At 42.6% G+C, this 15,898-nt stretch overlaps 1 protein-coding gene across 6 annotated transcripts in view; it reads left to right on the plus strand.

Annotated features, from left to right (window-relative positions):
- Window positions 1–15,898, plus strand: part of G2E3 (G2/M-phase specific E3 ubiquitin protein ligase) — a 1,254,036-nt gene that overhangs the window by 189,657 nt on the left and 1,048,481 nt on the right. For all 6 annotated transcript variants that reach the window (XM_044073806.1, XM_044073803.1, XM_044073801.1 and 3 more), the window contains one exon: window positions 13,723–13,824. In XM_044073806.1, coding sequence (XP_043929741.1) covers window positions 13,723–13,824 — 102 coding nt within the window. The remainder of the gene's footprint in view (window positions 1–13,722; window positions 13,825–15,898) is intronic.

The following is a 15,898-nucleotide window of genomic DNA, read 5'->3' on the forward strand; positions in this document are numbered from 1 at the left end:
TTTTATTTTGGAGTGCAGCAAAGGAATTTGATGTTTCTGAGCCTAATTTAAGTGTGGCTCTTCAATATCTTACTGAGTTACTGGACAAAGGTTTGTCCTTCTCTTCTATTAAGGTTCATGCTGCAGCAATTTCTGCTCACTATGACTGTGACCCACCATTGTTTTCTTTTCTTAGAGGGGCAAAGAATATAAGACCCCCACGTAGAGCTCCTACTCCTGCTTGGGACCTCAATTTTGTGTTGGAGAAACTCACTCTACAACCTTTTGAGCCTGCAGCTACTGCGGAGTTGAAATATTTATCATGGAAGACTGCTTTTTTGTTGGCCATTACCTCTGCAAGAAGGGTTTCTGAATTACAGGCCCTTATGGCAGTTGAGCCTTTCTTAATTTTCCATAAGGATAGGGTATCTTTGCGTACTAATCCTTCCTTTATGCCTAAAGTGGTTTCTAGTGTGGCTTTAAACCAAACTATTCATTTGCCTACTTTTTATGCAAATCCCCAAAATAAAGGGGAAAAGATTTTGCATACTTTAGATGTACACAGGCAGTTGCGTTATTATTTGAGTAGGACTAAAGGGTTCAGGCAGTCTCAGCAGATGTTCTTCATTCCACATTGCTGCAGTCCTAACTATTGGGTAGTCCGCTGTCCAGTCGGCCCGAATACCAAAGTATATGGCTGACGTCGGTCAGGGCGCATTAGACTGACGTCAGTACGTCAGGGTACTAATGCGCATGACCGACGTCATATCCTCAGTCTTTTTTGCCGCATGGTCCGATGCAGAAGCAATTTTGCGAGTGCAGGTTGGCGTTCTGAAAGTTTCTGAAGTCAGAGTTTCAGACCGAATCAAAGTTGGCTAAGTACCCGTTAGAATATTTTGTTTTTTTCTTGCCTCAGTATTTAACCGGATGTCAGAAAAAGTGAATAACTGTATTTCTTGTGGGAAACAGATACCTCATAGGGATTACCATACTTTGTGTATACCTTGTTTAGGGCCTGAGCACGACGTTGTTGGATGCCGCTCTTGTGCTAGATTTAACAAACGCACTATTAAGAGAAGGTTAGACTGTGCCAGGTTAGTTTTTGTGAAGCGTTGTAATTATAAAATGCCGTCGGAGGCTCCGACGCCCGCTTCCGCCAAAAAGCGCAAGGACAAAGCAGCAAAGCCTAGAGTGGAAGAACCGACAGTCCCAGACGTCGGATCTTTAGAAGGCTCAGTGGAGCCGGAGGTTTTGCCAGGTGTTTCTTTGGAGTCTCAGGGAGAGACTTTACTGTTACAGGATGTATCCTCGCGCGAGGAAGTAGGCCAGGCTGAGGGGCTTCTCAGGTGGCTGTTCTTCCCTCTCTTCCTAAGGTGGTTAGAGCCTCCCTTCTGTTTCCAAGGCTTCTTTGAGAGGCAGGCCAAGTTTAGCTTCAGTGGGGTTTCTCCTAGTGCTTCAGGGTCTTTGCCTAAGAAACATATGCTTAAAATGGCAGAGGATTTGATTACTATGATTAGAGGTTCTATGCCCCTCCTGATAAGAGGCCTAGGGTGGAACCTGATTTTGAGAGTTTTGTGCAATGTTCGCAGGCTCCTGAGTCTTCGGCTGAAGACTTGCAGGAGTATCCTCCTTATTCTGATTCTGATGTGGATGATTCTACTCCTTCAGCTTCTCCTGAGGATTTTTCATTTTCAGAGACTCTGCATTCCATGAGGGAGCATTTTAAATGGGAAGGTCAAGATTTCTCTGATTCCAGGAAGAGGCTTAGGGAATTCTAGTTTTACCCCAGCATAGGCCTTTAGCTATACCTCCTGTTCTGAATGTGGTGGAAGATGTTTTGCAGAGGCTTCCCTGAATCCTGATTCTTTGCCTCCTGCCCCAGTTAAACCGGATAGGTACTATAGGGTGCCTGAAGCTCATAAGTATCTTTTTAAGAGTCCTAGGGCAGACCCTGAAACTGTCTCTCAGGGGCCTAAAGGTGTGAAGGCCTCTGTTGTTAAAAATCCTGTTCCTCCTGATAAAGAGGCAAGGGCTTTGGATAGATGGGGAAAGAAAGTGTATACTTCTTCCACTTTAGCCATGAGGGCGTTGAATTGTCAGTTTCACATATTAAAATATCAGAATTATCTCCTTTCACAATTGAAATCTAAGGTGGATGCTCTGGCAGAAGGTATTGAGTGTAAAGAGTTGCAGGATTTAGTTCATGTGTCTGAACAGGTGGGTAAACATTCCTTGCAATGTGGTTTTGATGCTGTGCAGGCCTCCTCGAGGGTGGCTGCCACTGGTTCTGTTCTTCGTAGGCATGCCTGGTTGAGAGATCAGAATTTAGCTGAGCATGTTAAAACAAGGATTTTGGATGCTCCTTTGCAGTCTGATGTGTTGTTTGGTTCGCCTGTGGAAGCAGTCTTAAAGAAAATGGAGGACAAGGCTAAGTCTATGCAAACTGTTAAGGATTTTTGCAGGTGCAGCCTCCAAGTTTAGTAGAAATTGGCCTACTAAGGGATGGACTTATCCTGCTTATGATTCCCAGTCTAGGGGTAGGTCTAGACGTGGTAGGGGCAGAGCTCAAGGTTCTTTTAGGCCTAGGACAGGAGTTCCCCTGCTCAGACTTCTGGTGAGGGCAGGGGTCAGTCCTTTCGTAAGCAGACCCAATGACCTGCCTTTTCAGCTGCCAGTACATTCTCGCCTGGCAGCACCTTTGGGAGGAAGGCTGTCTCTTTTCAAAGAAAATTGGGATTTAATTACCCAAGACAGATGGGTTCTGGATATCATTCACCACGGTTACAGGTTTTATTTCCATACCTTGCCTCCTTTCAAAGGCATGCCAGACATTCCTCCTCTACAAAGACAAGAGGCTCACAAGCAAATTTCTCTGTTGCTCCACATAGGGGCCATTCAGCCAGTTCCTGTGCCAGAAAGGGGCCTAGGATTTTATTCTCGCCTGTTCCTAGTACCGAAGAAGGGGAACACGTGGAGGCCAATTTTGGATTTATCTATCCTCAACACTTATCTGGACATTCCCAAGTTCAAAATGTTGACGTTACAACAGCTTTTACCTCTGCTGGGCAAAGATCACTGGATGGTAACTTTAGATCTCAAGGAAGCTTACCTTCATGTGCCTATAAGACTAAGTTGCAGGAAGTATCTGCGTCTTCGAGCTGGAAATTCTCATTATCAGTTCTCTGCATTGCCCTTTGGCTTATCCACTGCACCCAGAGTATTCACAAAGGTTCTGGCTCCAGTGATAGCTTACTTCAGGCTAAAAGGAATTCAAATCTATCCTTACTTGGACGACTGCCTGATTCTAGCTCAAGAAAAGGAAGACCTTCTACAGCATTTGGATTATGTCATAGCAGTGCTAAGATGCCTAGGGTATTCTGTGAACGAAATAAAGTCCAGTCTAGTACCCTCTCAAGACATGTGCTTTCTGGGTGTGAGACTGAATACAGCAGCCCAGATGGCCTTTTTAACCCCGGACAAACAAAAGAATCTTTCAAGTTACTTCCATCAACTATCTCTTCAGTCCGGGCTGACTGCAAGGACAGTCCTTCAAGCCTTAGGGTTCATGGCATCTTGTATTCTGGTGCTTCCCAATGCCAAACTGCATATGAGGAAGCTGCAATGGTATCTCAAAATGTATGGACACAGCACTGCCAGGATTTGGACACTGTCATTCAAATAATACCTTGCATTCAAAAGGAATTTTTGTGGTGGGCTCAGGAATGTCACCTAAACAAGGGACTCTCTGTGACCCGGCCAGAGGCGAGTCAGATTCTAACGACAGATGCCTCAGACATTGCTTGGGGAGCTCATCTAAATGGAAAGTGGATACAAGACAAGTGGCCTGCCAGACTACAGCATCTACATATCAACATGAAAGAGATGTTAGCAGTCCAGTTTGCATTAATGGCTTTCAAGGAGTTACTTCTTCCAGGGCAGGTGTTGATTCTAACAGACAACACAACTGTCATGTGGTACATCAACAAACAAGGGGAACACATTCTTACCCATTGTGCAGGCAAGCAATGATTTTATGGGAGACTGCGCTCAGCTTGCAACTAACTCTTCAGGCAAGGTTTCTGCCGGGAGCACAGAACTCCTTAGCAGATGTGTTAAGCAGACAAATCATGGATCCCCACGAGTGGAAACTGGATCTTCATGTATTTCAAAAATTGACAGTGTCATGGGGAACTCCAGACATAGATCTGTTCGCTTCTCCACTAAACCACCAGCTGCCAAAGTTTTGCACAAAGAGGTTTCATCACACAGCTTGGAAAGTGGATGCTCTTTCTTTCAGTTGGAAAAATCTTCATGTGTATGCTTTTCCACCTCTGCCTCTTCTCCCAAAGGTGCTTCTAAAGGTCAGACAAGACAAGCCAAGGATGATTTTAATAGCTCCAGATTGGCCTCGGCAGCACTGGTACCCATTACTGAGGAGTCTGGTAAGGAAGCCTCCATGGCCTTTACCCTTGATTCCACACCTGTTGTCTCAGAGGGACGGTCACCTGCTCAATGTCAAGCTTCAATCTCTTCATCTAACAGCCTGGCATATTCTGTTTTGAAAGACAGCAGGTCTCAACTTCCTCAACAAGTTTTAAATGTGATCATGGAAGCCAGAAGACCTAGTACAAGGAAAGTGTACGCAGAAAAATGGAAGAGATTTTTATTTTGGAGTGCAGCAAACAATTTGGAGATTTCTGAGCCTAATTTGAGTGTGGCTCTTCAATATCTTACTGAGTTATTGGACAAAGGTTTGTCTTTCTCTTCCATTCAGATTCATGCTGCAGCAATTTCAGCTCACTATGATTGTGACCCACCATTGTTTTCGCATCCTTTGTTCAAGCAATTTCTTAGAGGGGCAAAGAATATAAGACCCCGTAGAGCTCCTACTCCTGCTTGGCATCTCACTTTTGTGTTGGAGAAACTTACTCTACAACCTTTTGAGCTCAGCTACTGCTGAATTGAAATACTTGTCATGGAAGACTGCTTTTTTGTTGGCCATTACTTCTGCAAGAAGGGTTTCTGAGTTGCAGGCCCTTAAGGCGGTAGAGCCTTTTTTGATTTTTCATAAGGATAGGGTATCTTTATGTACTAATCCTTCCTTTATGCCTAAGGTGGTTTCTAGTGTGGCTTTAAACCAAACTATTCATTTGCCTACTTTTTATGCAGATCCCCAAAATAAAGGGGAAAAGATTTTGCACACTTTAGATGTACACAGGCAATTGCGTTATTATTTGAGCAGGACTAAGGATTTTAGGCAGTCTCAGCAGTTGTTTGTTTCTTTTGCTTTGGGTTCGCAGGGCAAGCCTGTGTCAAAACAAACTATTTCTAGGTGGATTGGGTCTTGCATTGCATTTTGTTATTCCCATCATGGCAAGGAGATTCCAGCTGGAATTAGGCCTCCTTCCACTAGGGCTACTGCCACTTCTACAGCATTTCTAAGGGGGGTGGCCACTAAGGATATTTTGGAGGCAGCTACTTGGAGTTCAGTGCATACTTTCTCTAAGCATTATCACCTTCCTCTCTACTCTAAGTCTAGGGCTGGTTTTGCCACAGCTATTTTGCAAGGCATGTTGTCAGTTCCTGCTTCCTTATGATTTGCCAGCCTCCCTTACCTCTGCTTTGGGATTCTACCCAATAGTTAGGACTGCAGCAATGTGGAATGAAGAACATAGTACAGTTTTGTACCTACCATAAATGTAGATGTTCGAGGATCCACATTGCTGCAGTCCAATTTACCCTCCCTCCTTCCCCTCTGTGTTTAAGGGTGGTTGTGTAGGTGAGGTTATATTCTGGTAATTTTGTATATATTGTACATATTTTTGGTGCAGGTATGTTTGGAATTTTTGGTTTTGGCCTTATCTTTTCAGGGTCTTTTGACATCTGGGGCAAGAAAAGACTGAGGATATGACGTCGGTCATGCGCATTAGTACCCTGACGTACTGACGTCAGTCTAATGCGCCCTGACCGACGTCAGCCATATACTTTGGTATTCGGGCCGACTGGACAGCGGACTACCCAATAGTTAGGACTGCAGCAATGTGGATCCTCGAACATCTACATTTATGGTAGGTACAAAACTGTACTTTATTTGTTTCTTTTGCTTTGAGTTCTCAGGGTAAGCCTGTGTCAAAACAAACTATTTCTAAGTGGATTGGGTTTTGCATTGCTTTCTGTTATTCCCATCATGGTAAGGAGATTCCAGCTGGGATTAGGCCTCATTCCACTAGGGCTACTGCCACTTCGACAGCTTTTTTAAGGGGGGTGGCAACTAAGGATATTTTGGAGGCAGCTACTTGGAGTTCAGTGCATACTTTCTCTAAGCATTATCACCTTCCAATTTACTCTAAATCTAGGGCTGGTTTTGCCACTGCTATTTTACAGGGCATTTTGGCAGCTCCTGCTGCTTTTATAGTTTTGCCATCCTCCCTTACCTCTGCTTTGGGATTCTACCCAAGTGTAAGGACTGCAGCAATGTGAGATGAAGAACATAGTACAGTTTTGTACCTACCATAAATGTAGATGTTCGAAGATCCACATTGCTGCAGTCCAATTTACCCTCCCTCCTTCCCCTCTGTTTTTAGAGGTGGCTGTGTGGGGTGGGTTGTAAATATTGTATTTATTGTATATATTGTACATATTGTTAGTGCAGGGTGCTTGCTTGGTGGTTTGCTGTCTGTTGGTTTTGACCTTTCTTTTAGGGTCTTCTGACATCTGGGGCAAGAAAAGACTGAGGATATGACGTCGGTCATGCGCATTTGTACCCTGACGTCCTGATGTCAGTCTAATGCGCCTTGACAGACATCAGCCTTATACTTTGATATTCGGGCCGACCGAGGACAGCGGACTACCCAAGTGTAAGGACTGCAGCAATGTGGATCTTCGAACATCTACATTTATGGTAGGTACAAAACTGTACTTTATTGGATGCTCCGGTTCAGCATAATGTTTTGTTTGGATCAAAAGCTGAAGAGGTGATTAAAAAGATGGAGGATAAGGCGAAATCCATGCAAACAGTTAAAGATTTCTTACAAGTACAGCCACCTAGATTTAACAGGAATTGGCCTTCAAAAAATTGGTCCTTTCCCACTTCAGACAGGCCTCAGAGGGGTAGATATAGACGCTCCAGAGGAAGGCCTCAAACACAAGCTGCTTATAGATCAAGACAGTGGACTGCTTCCACTCCTAGGGGAGGTGAGGACAGGTCACAATCTCAAAGGAAACAAAATCAAGGACTCCCTCTGTTGGGCTACAGGAACTTCTTGCCTGGAAGCCCCTCTCGGAGGAAAACTCTCTCTCTTTTTTTTGTCAAAATTGGACTCCTAACCCAAGACAAATGGGTTTTGGATGTGGTTTTAAGAGGTTACAAATTCCATTTTCATACCTTACCAAGGCCAAGCGGAGGGCCAGACCTTCCAAAACGTCAATGGGCGGAGGCATTAAATCAGGTGGAAGCTCTTTTGGCTATGAATGCCATAGAATTGGTTCCTCTTTCAGAGATGGGAAAAGGTTTTTACTCAAGGCTCTTTCTAGTTCCAAGGAAGCAAAACTCATGGAGACCCATTCTGGATCTGTCTGTCTTGAACACCTTCCTAGAGATTCCAAAATTCAAGATGCTTACTCTACAGCAACTACTTCCAATGCTGTCCAAAGATGCATGGATGGTAACTTTGGACTTAAAGGAGGCATATTTACACATTCCCATCAGGCAGGATCGCAGAAAATACCTCGGGTTCAAGGCCGGATCGAGGCACTTTCAATTCACTGCGCTGCCCTTTGGATTGTCTACTGCGCCCAGGGTCTTCACCAAATGCCTGGCTCCAATAGTAGCTTACTGCAGACTCAAGGGAATTCAAATTTACCCTTATCTGGATGACTGTCTAATTCAGGCAGACAGCAAGGATGTCTTACTCCAGCATCTAGAATTTGTACAGAACCTCCTCAAGTTCCTGGGATTCTCTGTAAACATAAAGTCAAATTTGACACCATTACAACAGATAACATTTCTGGGTGCACTTCTGAACACTACAACCCAGATGGCATTTCTGACATCCGAAAAACAATTACAGCTGGCTTCAACCTTCAAAACCTTGGCAACTCTAGCTCAACTATCTGCAAGGAAATTCCTGCAGGCTTTGGGTTACATGGCCTCCTGCATCCTTCTCGTACCATATGCAAGACTACACATGAGGAAACTACAGTGGTACCTAAAAAGTGTATGGTCCCAGCATTGCTACAGTTTAGACATACTGATCTCAGTCCTTCCTTGCCTTCAAAAGGAATTTCTTTGGTGGTCCAGGGCATGTGCTCTAAACAAAGGGGAAAGCCTTCCATCTGCCTCCTGCCACTCAGATTCTAACCACGGACGCCTCGGATTATGCTTGGGGAGCCCATTTTCAGGGCAATTGTTTGCAGGGCCTTTGGACCAATGATCAGATGCATCTGCATATCAATTTGAAGGAAATGTTAGCCGTTCAGGAAGCCCTATTGGCCTTCAGGAATCTTTTACATCCAGGGCAACTACTAATACGGACAGACAACACCACAGTTATGTGGTACATAAACAAGCAAGGGGGATCTCATTCCTACCCCCTTTGCAGACTAGCCATGGATCTATGGAACTCTGCTCTAGCTTGCAATCTGGATCTTCAAGCTCAGTTTCTGCCAGGGAAGCAAAACATCCTGGCAGACAGTCTCAGCAGAAACCTTTCGGATCCACACAAGTGGATGCTAGACACCAAAATATTCAGGATGATAACAGCAGTCTGGGGATGTCCTCACATAGACCTCTTTGCATCCCATGTCAATCATCAACTACAGAAATTTTGCACCAGGACTTTCCACAGAGAAGCTTGGAGAGTGGATGCCCTGTCATTCAGTTGGAGGAACCTCTCAGGATATGCCTTTCCGCCTCTTCCTCTTCTTCCACGGGTTTTATTGAAGATAAAACAAGACAAGCCCAAGATGATTATGTTGCTGGCTCCAAATTGGCCTCGGCACTTTTGGTATCCAACTCTAAAACAAACCTATCCCTGGAGCCCCCTTGGGTTTTACCTCCGTATCCGAACCTTCTGTCCCAGCATCAGGGTCAGGTTCTACACTCTCATGTCAGAACTCTCAGCCTGGCGGCCTGGTTAATCCAGGGCCTTTGATTTCTTCTTTACTGCCCAAGCAGGTTATGGATGTCATTTTAGAAACCAGACTTCCTAGTACTAGAAAATCTTATGCAGGGAAATGGAAAAGGTTTTGTTCCTGGATGCAGGCTGAGGATTCTGATCCTCTTCTTCCCAACATTACTTTGATTCTACTTTATTTGACGGATCTCCTACATAAGGGTCTCTCTTTCTCGTCCATTAAGATACATGCCTCTGCTATTTCTGCTCATTATAATACAGACCCTCCCATATTTTCCCACCAGCTCATGAGATCGTTTCTCAGAGGAGCTAAGAACTTAAGACCTCCTAGATCTCCTCCCATTCCTGCTTGGGATCTCAACTATGTTTTGGAAAAACTAACCTTGCCTCCTTTTGAGCCTGCTGCCTCATCTGATATAAAATTTTTATCTTGGAAGACAGCTATCCTGTTAGCCCTTACCTCTGCCAGGAGAGTTTCAGAGTTACAAGCTCTTATGGCTGTGGAACCATATATTATTTTTCATCAAGACAGGGTATCTTTGAGGACTAATCCTACCTTCATGCCTAAGGTAGTTTCCAAAGTGGCTTTAAATCAAACTATCCACTTGCCAACCTTTTTCCCCACTCCTCAAAATAAAGGGGAAAGGATCCTACATTCCTTGGATGTGCACAGACAACTACGTTTTTACCTGGACAGAACCAAGGACATCAGAAAATCAGAACAATTGTTTGTTTCTTATGCTTCAAGTTCCCAAGGTAAAGCCATTTCAAAATGGACCATTTCTAAATGGATTGCTCATGGAATCAGATTTTGTTATTCTCACCATGGAAAGCAAATCCCAGGTACTATTCGGACTCATTCCACCAGAGCGGCTGCCACTTCTGCGGCCTTCCTCAGGGGGAGTTCCTACCAAGGACATTTTGGAAGCTGCAACTTGGAGTTCAGTGCATACTTTTTCAAAGCACTACAATTTACCTCTCTACTCTACTCTAAGTCTAGGGCAGGCTTTGCCTCTGCAGTCTTGCAGGGCCTTTTAGCCGCCCCTTCTTCTTTATGACCTCCTCCCTTTCTTTCAGCTTTGGGATTCTACCCTACAGTTATGACCAACAGTGAAACACGATGAACATAGTACAGTTGTGTACACCTACCATAAATGTAGATGTTCGAGTGTCTTCACTGTTGCAGTCTGGGTTTCCCACCCTCCTGTCCCCTCTTATTTTTACTTTTGTGCATTTTCTTTTTCCCACCATTCTTCTGAGGTGTATTTGCATAGCTTATGGGACCTTGTTTCATTTTGGGACTCCTGACATCTGGGGTAAGAAAAACTGGTGAAGATGGCGTCGGCTGTCAGCTTTATACTCCTGGCACTCTGACGTCAGGGAGCATGGTTGAACAGCCGACGCCGGACCAAGACTTTGGGATTCTGGCCGACCGAGGGCTGCCTGCCGGCAGGGGAGAACCCTACAGTTATGACTGCAACAGTGAAGACACTCTAACATCTACATTTATGGTAGGTGTACACAACTGTACTTTCTAAGTAGTTTGCAACTGTCTCCGATTTTGCCTCCTGTTCTTGTCCTGTCCCTCATAAAACTTTTTTTTATAGTCATCTAGGATTAATCAGTCAGCAGTCCCAGGCATTAGAATTGTGTATCTTGTTCAGAAAATGCATGTTGATACAATACCTCTTGCTCTGTTAACTTTTTAATTGAGTTATAGCAATATATAAAAATTGCCAGGATTTTGGACCTTTCTCCCATTATTTTGACTTTTCCCCCGATTCTGGAGCAAATAAATTTGCGATATGGGTTCAGATTCAGCGTGAGATGAACTGAGCAGGTCTTACTCCAGCAGCCATGAATGGAGACTGGATCCAAAGTTTTTCCAGGGTCCAAGAAATTGTTGGGGATCACCTGCAATAGATGGCAGACTTGCTCGCATTACAGAGTATTCACTTAGGACAAAGACACTACTATACACCCTTGACAACATTCCTCTGGTAAGTATTACAGAAAGCAGTAGACAAATCTAGACTATTTCTGTAGTCCATCTACTGTCAAGCTGTCAATCTCCCTGCTTTGTCCATCTGCATGAAGGATCATTGCAAATCCCACAAGTTTACACCTTCCTAACCCAGGAAGAAAGGTCAGTGGTTCAACAAAACCTGTACAGGCTGAGATTAGCAGTTTGGATGCTGTCAGACAGGTACACATTAAAGACAAATTTACGGTTATATTACTAATTGTTATGCAGAAGGGCTGAAAACCTAGCACTTAGAAAATTTTACTAAATGAAAAAGATTCTTTATATGGTGTAGCTGTGGAGAGTATTTTACCTGGTGGACCTTTTTCTAGCATGCTCTGTTCTGTGCCTCTATTAAGTATATTTCAGTCATTACAGCATTCTTCCCTGTGGACTTTCCCTTGTCTGCTCGTATTATGTTGAAGCAATTAATTTAAAGGGGTCACTTGTCTCCTTGGAAACTGACGCCACCGCATGGTACTTTAATTTTGTGCTCAAAACCTAACTTCACTCCATTTGAGTTCAACTTCAGTGCTGCTCATATTCTTCTCTTGGATGACTATTTTTGGTGGCTTTTACTTCATTATAGTAGGATCGCCAAACTTCAGTCTCTTTTTGATGGAGAGGTCCACACAGGTTTTTCACAGAAACATGGTGAGCCTTAGAATTAACCCTTTCTTCATGACCCAAGTATGTGTATTGGCACTTTGATCATACAACTACTTGTCTAGTCCAGTACCCAAAACATTGAGGGGGGTGTTTTATGTGCTGAAGTTATGTAGGCACCTCAGATATTAACAGGTACTTTGGATTTCATGGGTTCATGATAGACTGTTTATCCAGTGGACCATTTGTAGCCTAGCCAACAATTACAGCCATTTACCAAAACATGAATTAATACCAGACCTTGACCTAATTATGGCCCCTTTCATATGAGTTGGACGGGGCTAAACCAAGAGTGTACCTACACTTGTCCATCCAGCTGTCCACGTTAGACTTTACCTCTAAAGACTGTCTGTTCTGTAAAAGATGTATTTTCTGTGAAAGACATCGGTCTCCTCAAGAAGTCCTATTTATGCTGTGGTGGAAGCTTAGGTCTTGGATGTGTTCAGATGAGTATTAGCTTTGCGAACATGTAGGATATTGTAAAGGGTCCTCTCTTTCAAGGCTCTGGGAGAAGGTAGATGTCTTTTTTCAGTAGTTTGTAAGAAGGGGAAGAGTCACATTAAAGTGATCAGGGTAACTTTTTTCTTTATGGGTAAGAAAACACTGCAGTCTCTCAAAGTGGGTCATACTCCTAGCCAAGTATATATCAAAGGGTCATTTTATTGTATTAACAGTCTGATAAAGGAGAAGTAGAGGAGGATGATTTCTCTGAATCTGGAAGATGTGTTTAGTTTGTCTAAATAAAAGGATTTCCTAACAAGCGGCCATATGGTGGATACAGAATAGTTCAGCCAGTGAAGGTGCCCAAGTTAGTAATGACAGTTGATTTTTAGAGGAATTTAGTGTTTGTGGTAGGAGCAGGAGTATCCATGTTTGCCAAAGAACACAGTGCTGTATTTTTTATTTTTTTTTGGCATTTAGCTTGAAGCTGGTTCCAAACACCACTTGTTAGCATGAGTTTGGCCCTTCCCTCGGAATATGAAGGTCATCTAGAGCATTTTAAGTCTCAAAATTTGCAGTTGTCAAACTTGGTCAGCTACAGGCCTTTGGTGTCTGCTGTAAGGTGAGAGGTAGATACCAAAGGGGAGCATTCCTAGGACTGATCCCTGGAGTTATCACTGATAACCACTCTTTTAATTGAGTTTGTGTCTGCAACACTTTAGACTGTGGTCTGCTGGTGACCCATTTTGCTATCTGGTAGGTAACATAAGGGTTTGCATTTAATTAACTTGTCAAAGATCTCCAAGTGAGGAATGGTACCAAGGCTTTGGCCAAGTACAGGTATACCATGTTAGCAGATTCACCCCAGTTTAATGGCTTGGTGATTTGTAAAAAGAAAACAAAAAAATCCTTCAGACATAGTATGGTTGTGCGAGTACATTCAGCATCGTGATAGTAGATTTTAGAGTAGGACTGTCATTGCTGTAGTAGACACTTCCCTTTGTCATGTTTTGGCATGGAATACTGGGCTACCAAAGAGTCCAGTCCCATTGAGAGGATACTCCAAAAGCTGTGGAAGTGAACTGTAAAAGGACATCTCTTCCAGATTTATTTTCGTAGGAAGTAAACGTACTATAGCAGTGATCATATTACTCAAACATTTATTGTCATAGTGAGTGAGCTTGGACAGTTTTACTTTATCAGTAACTTGATGTTCAGGAATTCCATCTTTAATACTGCAAGTTGTTAACCACAGCTTTTATTGAAGTTTATAGATAATGCAGTAAGGATGACTGTCACATTTCCTAATAAGCTGAGATGAACTTGCAGATATGGGATTTCTCAGTACTTTATAACCTTCGAGTTGAACACCTTATTAATTTTGTATTATACTCTTGAATGTGCTTAAGAGTTAATGCAGTGCACCTTTACTTCGGCACTACTGAGCAGATTTTGGATTGCATTATGTTTTTTTCCCAGTTCATGGCAAGTGGTATTTGGCAAAGGGGAAATGAAGATGAAGGAATTTATGGATTCTTAGTAGAAGACATCAGAAAGGAAGTCTCTAGAGCGCTTAGACTGGTAAGAGCAATGTATGTTAATGTTATTGTGTGTAATGTTTATTAAAAGTATTTAAATAACATGAAAATGCTAGATGATGCAGTGTTACATTTAAGACACTGGCAAATTTTGCAACCCTGAGTTAAAATTCAACCAGTTGCCATTCATATAAGGGTCATTGCTACGGTGCATTTATAAATCATGGGAATTATCTGATGTCTGTCTTCTAGTCAGCCTTGAAGAACAGTCTGTCTTCAGAGTCGCATTACATCTCATGCCAAGGATGCATGAATAAAACTGTTAAGTGATCCATGGCATCTTTAGATGCGATGTCTTTTCCGTTATCTTCAACATGTGGCTTATCAGATCTGAATCGAATCCAAAGCTGGCACTTCAGAATCTTCATCTCCAAAGCTCCACTTCCTCTCCCATAATGCTCAACTTACCTTATTTTCCTAAAATCTCATTTGCCACTCTTCAGAGAAGGACCGACTTTACGAAACTGCTGTCAGCTTAGTGCAGTTTTCTTTTTTGCCTTTTTCTCTTACAGCTTTCCTTCTCTCAAAAGCTGTTGCTGGTTTAGAGTAAGAAATTTATTAGGAGTAGGTTACTCCTTATTGTTACCATTAGTGACCAAGTCTGGTAGTTTGGTATGAGTGCCCTTCTCCCACCCACAGGTTTTTACTTATCTCATATTGAGTTGAAGGTAGTTGTTTCTGTATATTTGCTTGCTTGTCTTAAAGGGGCACTAGCTCAGATATTTTGCTAGAGGAGTTTACATTTTAGTACTGGGTATGTCACATGTTCACCTAGAGGCAAGGGTTTGAAAGAGCCTTTTTAGCATACTGCAGGTCAGTTTACAGAAACTGTCAGTGGGAGTTGTTAGAGGAAGTGCTTAGAACTTACAGTTGCAGTTTGTCCTTTTGTATTCTCCACCCACTCATGAGCAATTAGATTTGCTGAAGGACTAGATTTTACTCTGCTAGAGATGCTGTCTTGTCACACACAGACCTGGAGCCTCGTTAGCAATGAAGTGATAGCTACTTCACTATGTACTTGTTTTTTGCAAAACTGTTTCTAATGATTGTTTAATGCTAGGCAATACTAATTTTTCATGCTTGTTGCTACAAATCTTTTTCCTTTCCACTGGTAATTAATTTTTGTTGTCGCCTCACAGTTAGACGTTGCCCGTTCGATTCTCAGAGCGTCTTCTGTGTGGCGACGTGTGAATGGACGTTCCTTCGCTGACTGTTGTGTGTTAGGCTCGGCAAGCCAATACGTAAAAATCTACTGCCAATCATTAGCAGACCGAATTTCCGCTGTGGCGACCCCTAACCAGGAAAGCCGAAAGAGACCAAGACTGGTAATTATTTTTCATATGGTCTATTATTAGTGTTGCTTGTTACTGTGTGTTGATGTAGGTGCGCTTCTATAATCATACAGATGTTCCCTCATTTTACAGCACAGCATTGCTTTGGACAGTTGTGCCCTGCAAAGAAAGATGTTGATTAACAAATGCAAAAACATTCTAAAAGATTAAAATATTTTGCATCTTTTCTCTAAAAATGTCACGCAGCTTTGGAACTGAATCTAATCACTGTTCTAAAAGTATTTTTCATTAGCTGATGCTGTATTTTGTCCTTTAGAAATCACACCATAACTGTTTTTCTCATAGTGACTCCATCCTACTGCATTTCTTTTCTCACTTTTTTCTGTCATTCATTATGGTAAAATGTTTTCAACTTTCACATCTTTCCTGAATGTTTGGCTGAAGTACAGTTAATTTACACTGATTAGTATTTGAAAGCTGAAGCAAATGCAGTCTATGCATTTCACCATATACTTTTCAGTACCATTCCTAGTATGTTATAGTAGTTAATTACAGGGGTACTTTTACTAAGACAGTAAAAATTAAGTGCTGCAACCAAAATTGAATGTCGTCGATAACCCTATATTTTGACAGGTTATAGCAACTATTTTTCAATGTATGTATATATGTAACACATAATCCATGTTTATATTCATGTGGTTTGAAAACAGCCTCGATTTGTGTTACTGACAAACTTGAAATTCTAGGAATTCTTGAATGTCTATA

Source organism: Protopterus annectens, chromosome 6.part0 (assembly GCF_019279795.1).
Source record: "Protopterus annectens isolate FY-2018-M chromosome 6.part0, PAN1.0, whole genome shotgun sequence".
In the NCBI taxonomy this organism is placed as follows: Eukaryota; Metazoa; Chordata; order Ceratodontiformes; family Protopteridae; genus Protopterus; species Protopterus annectens.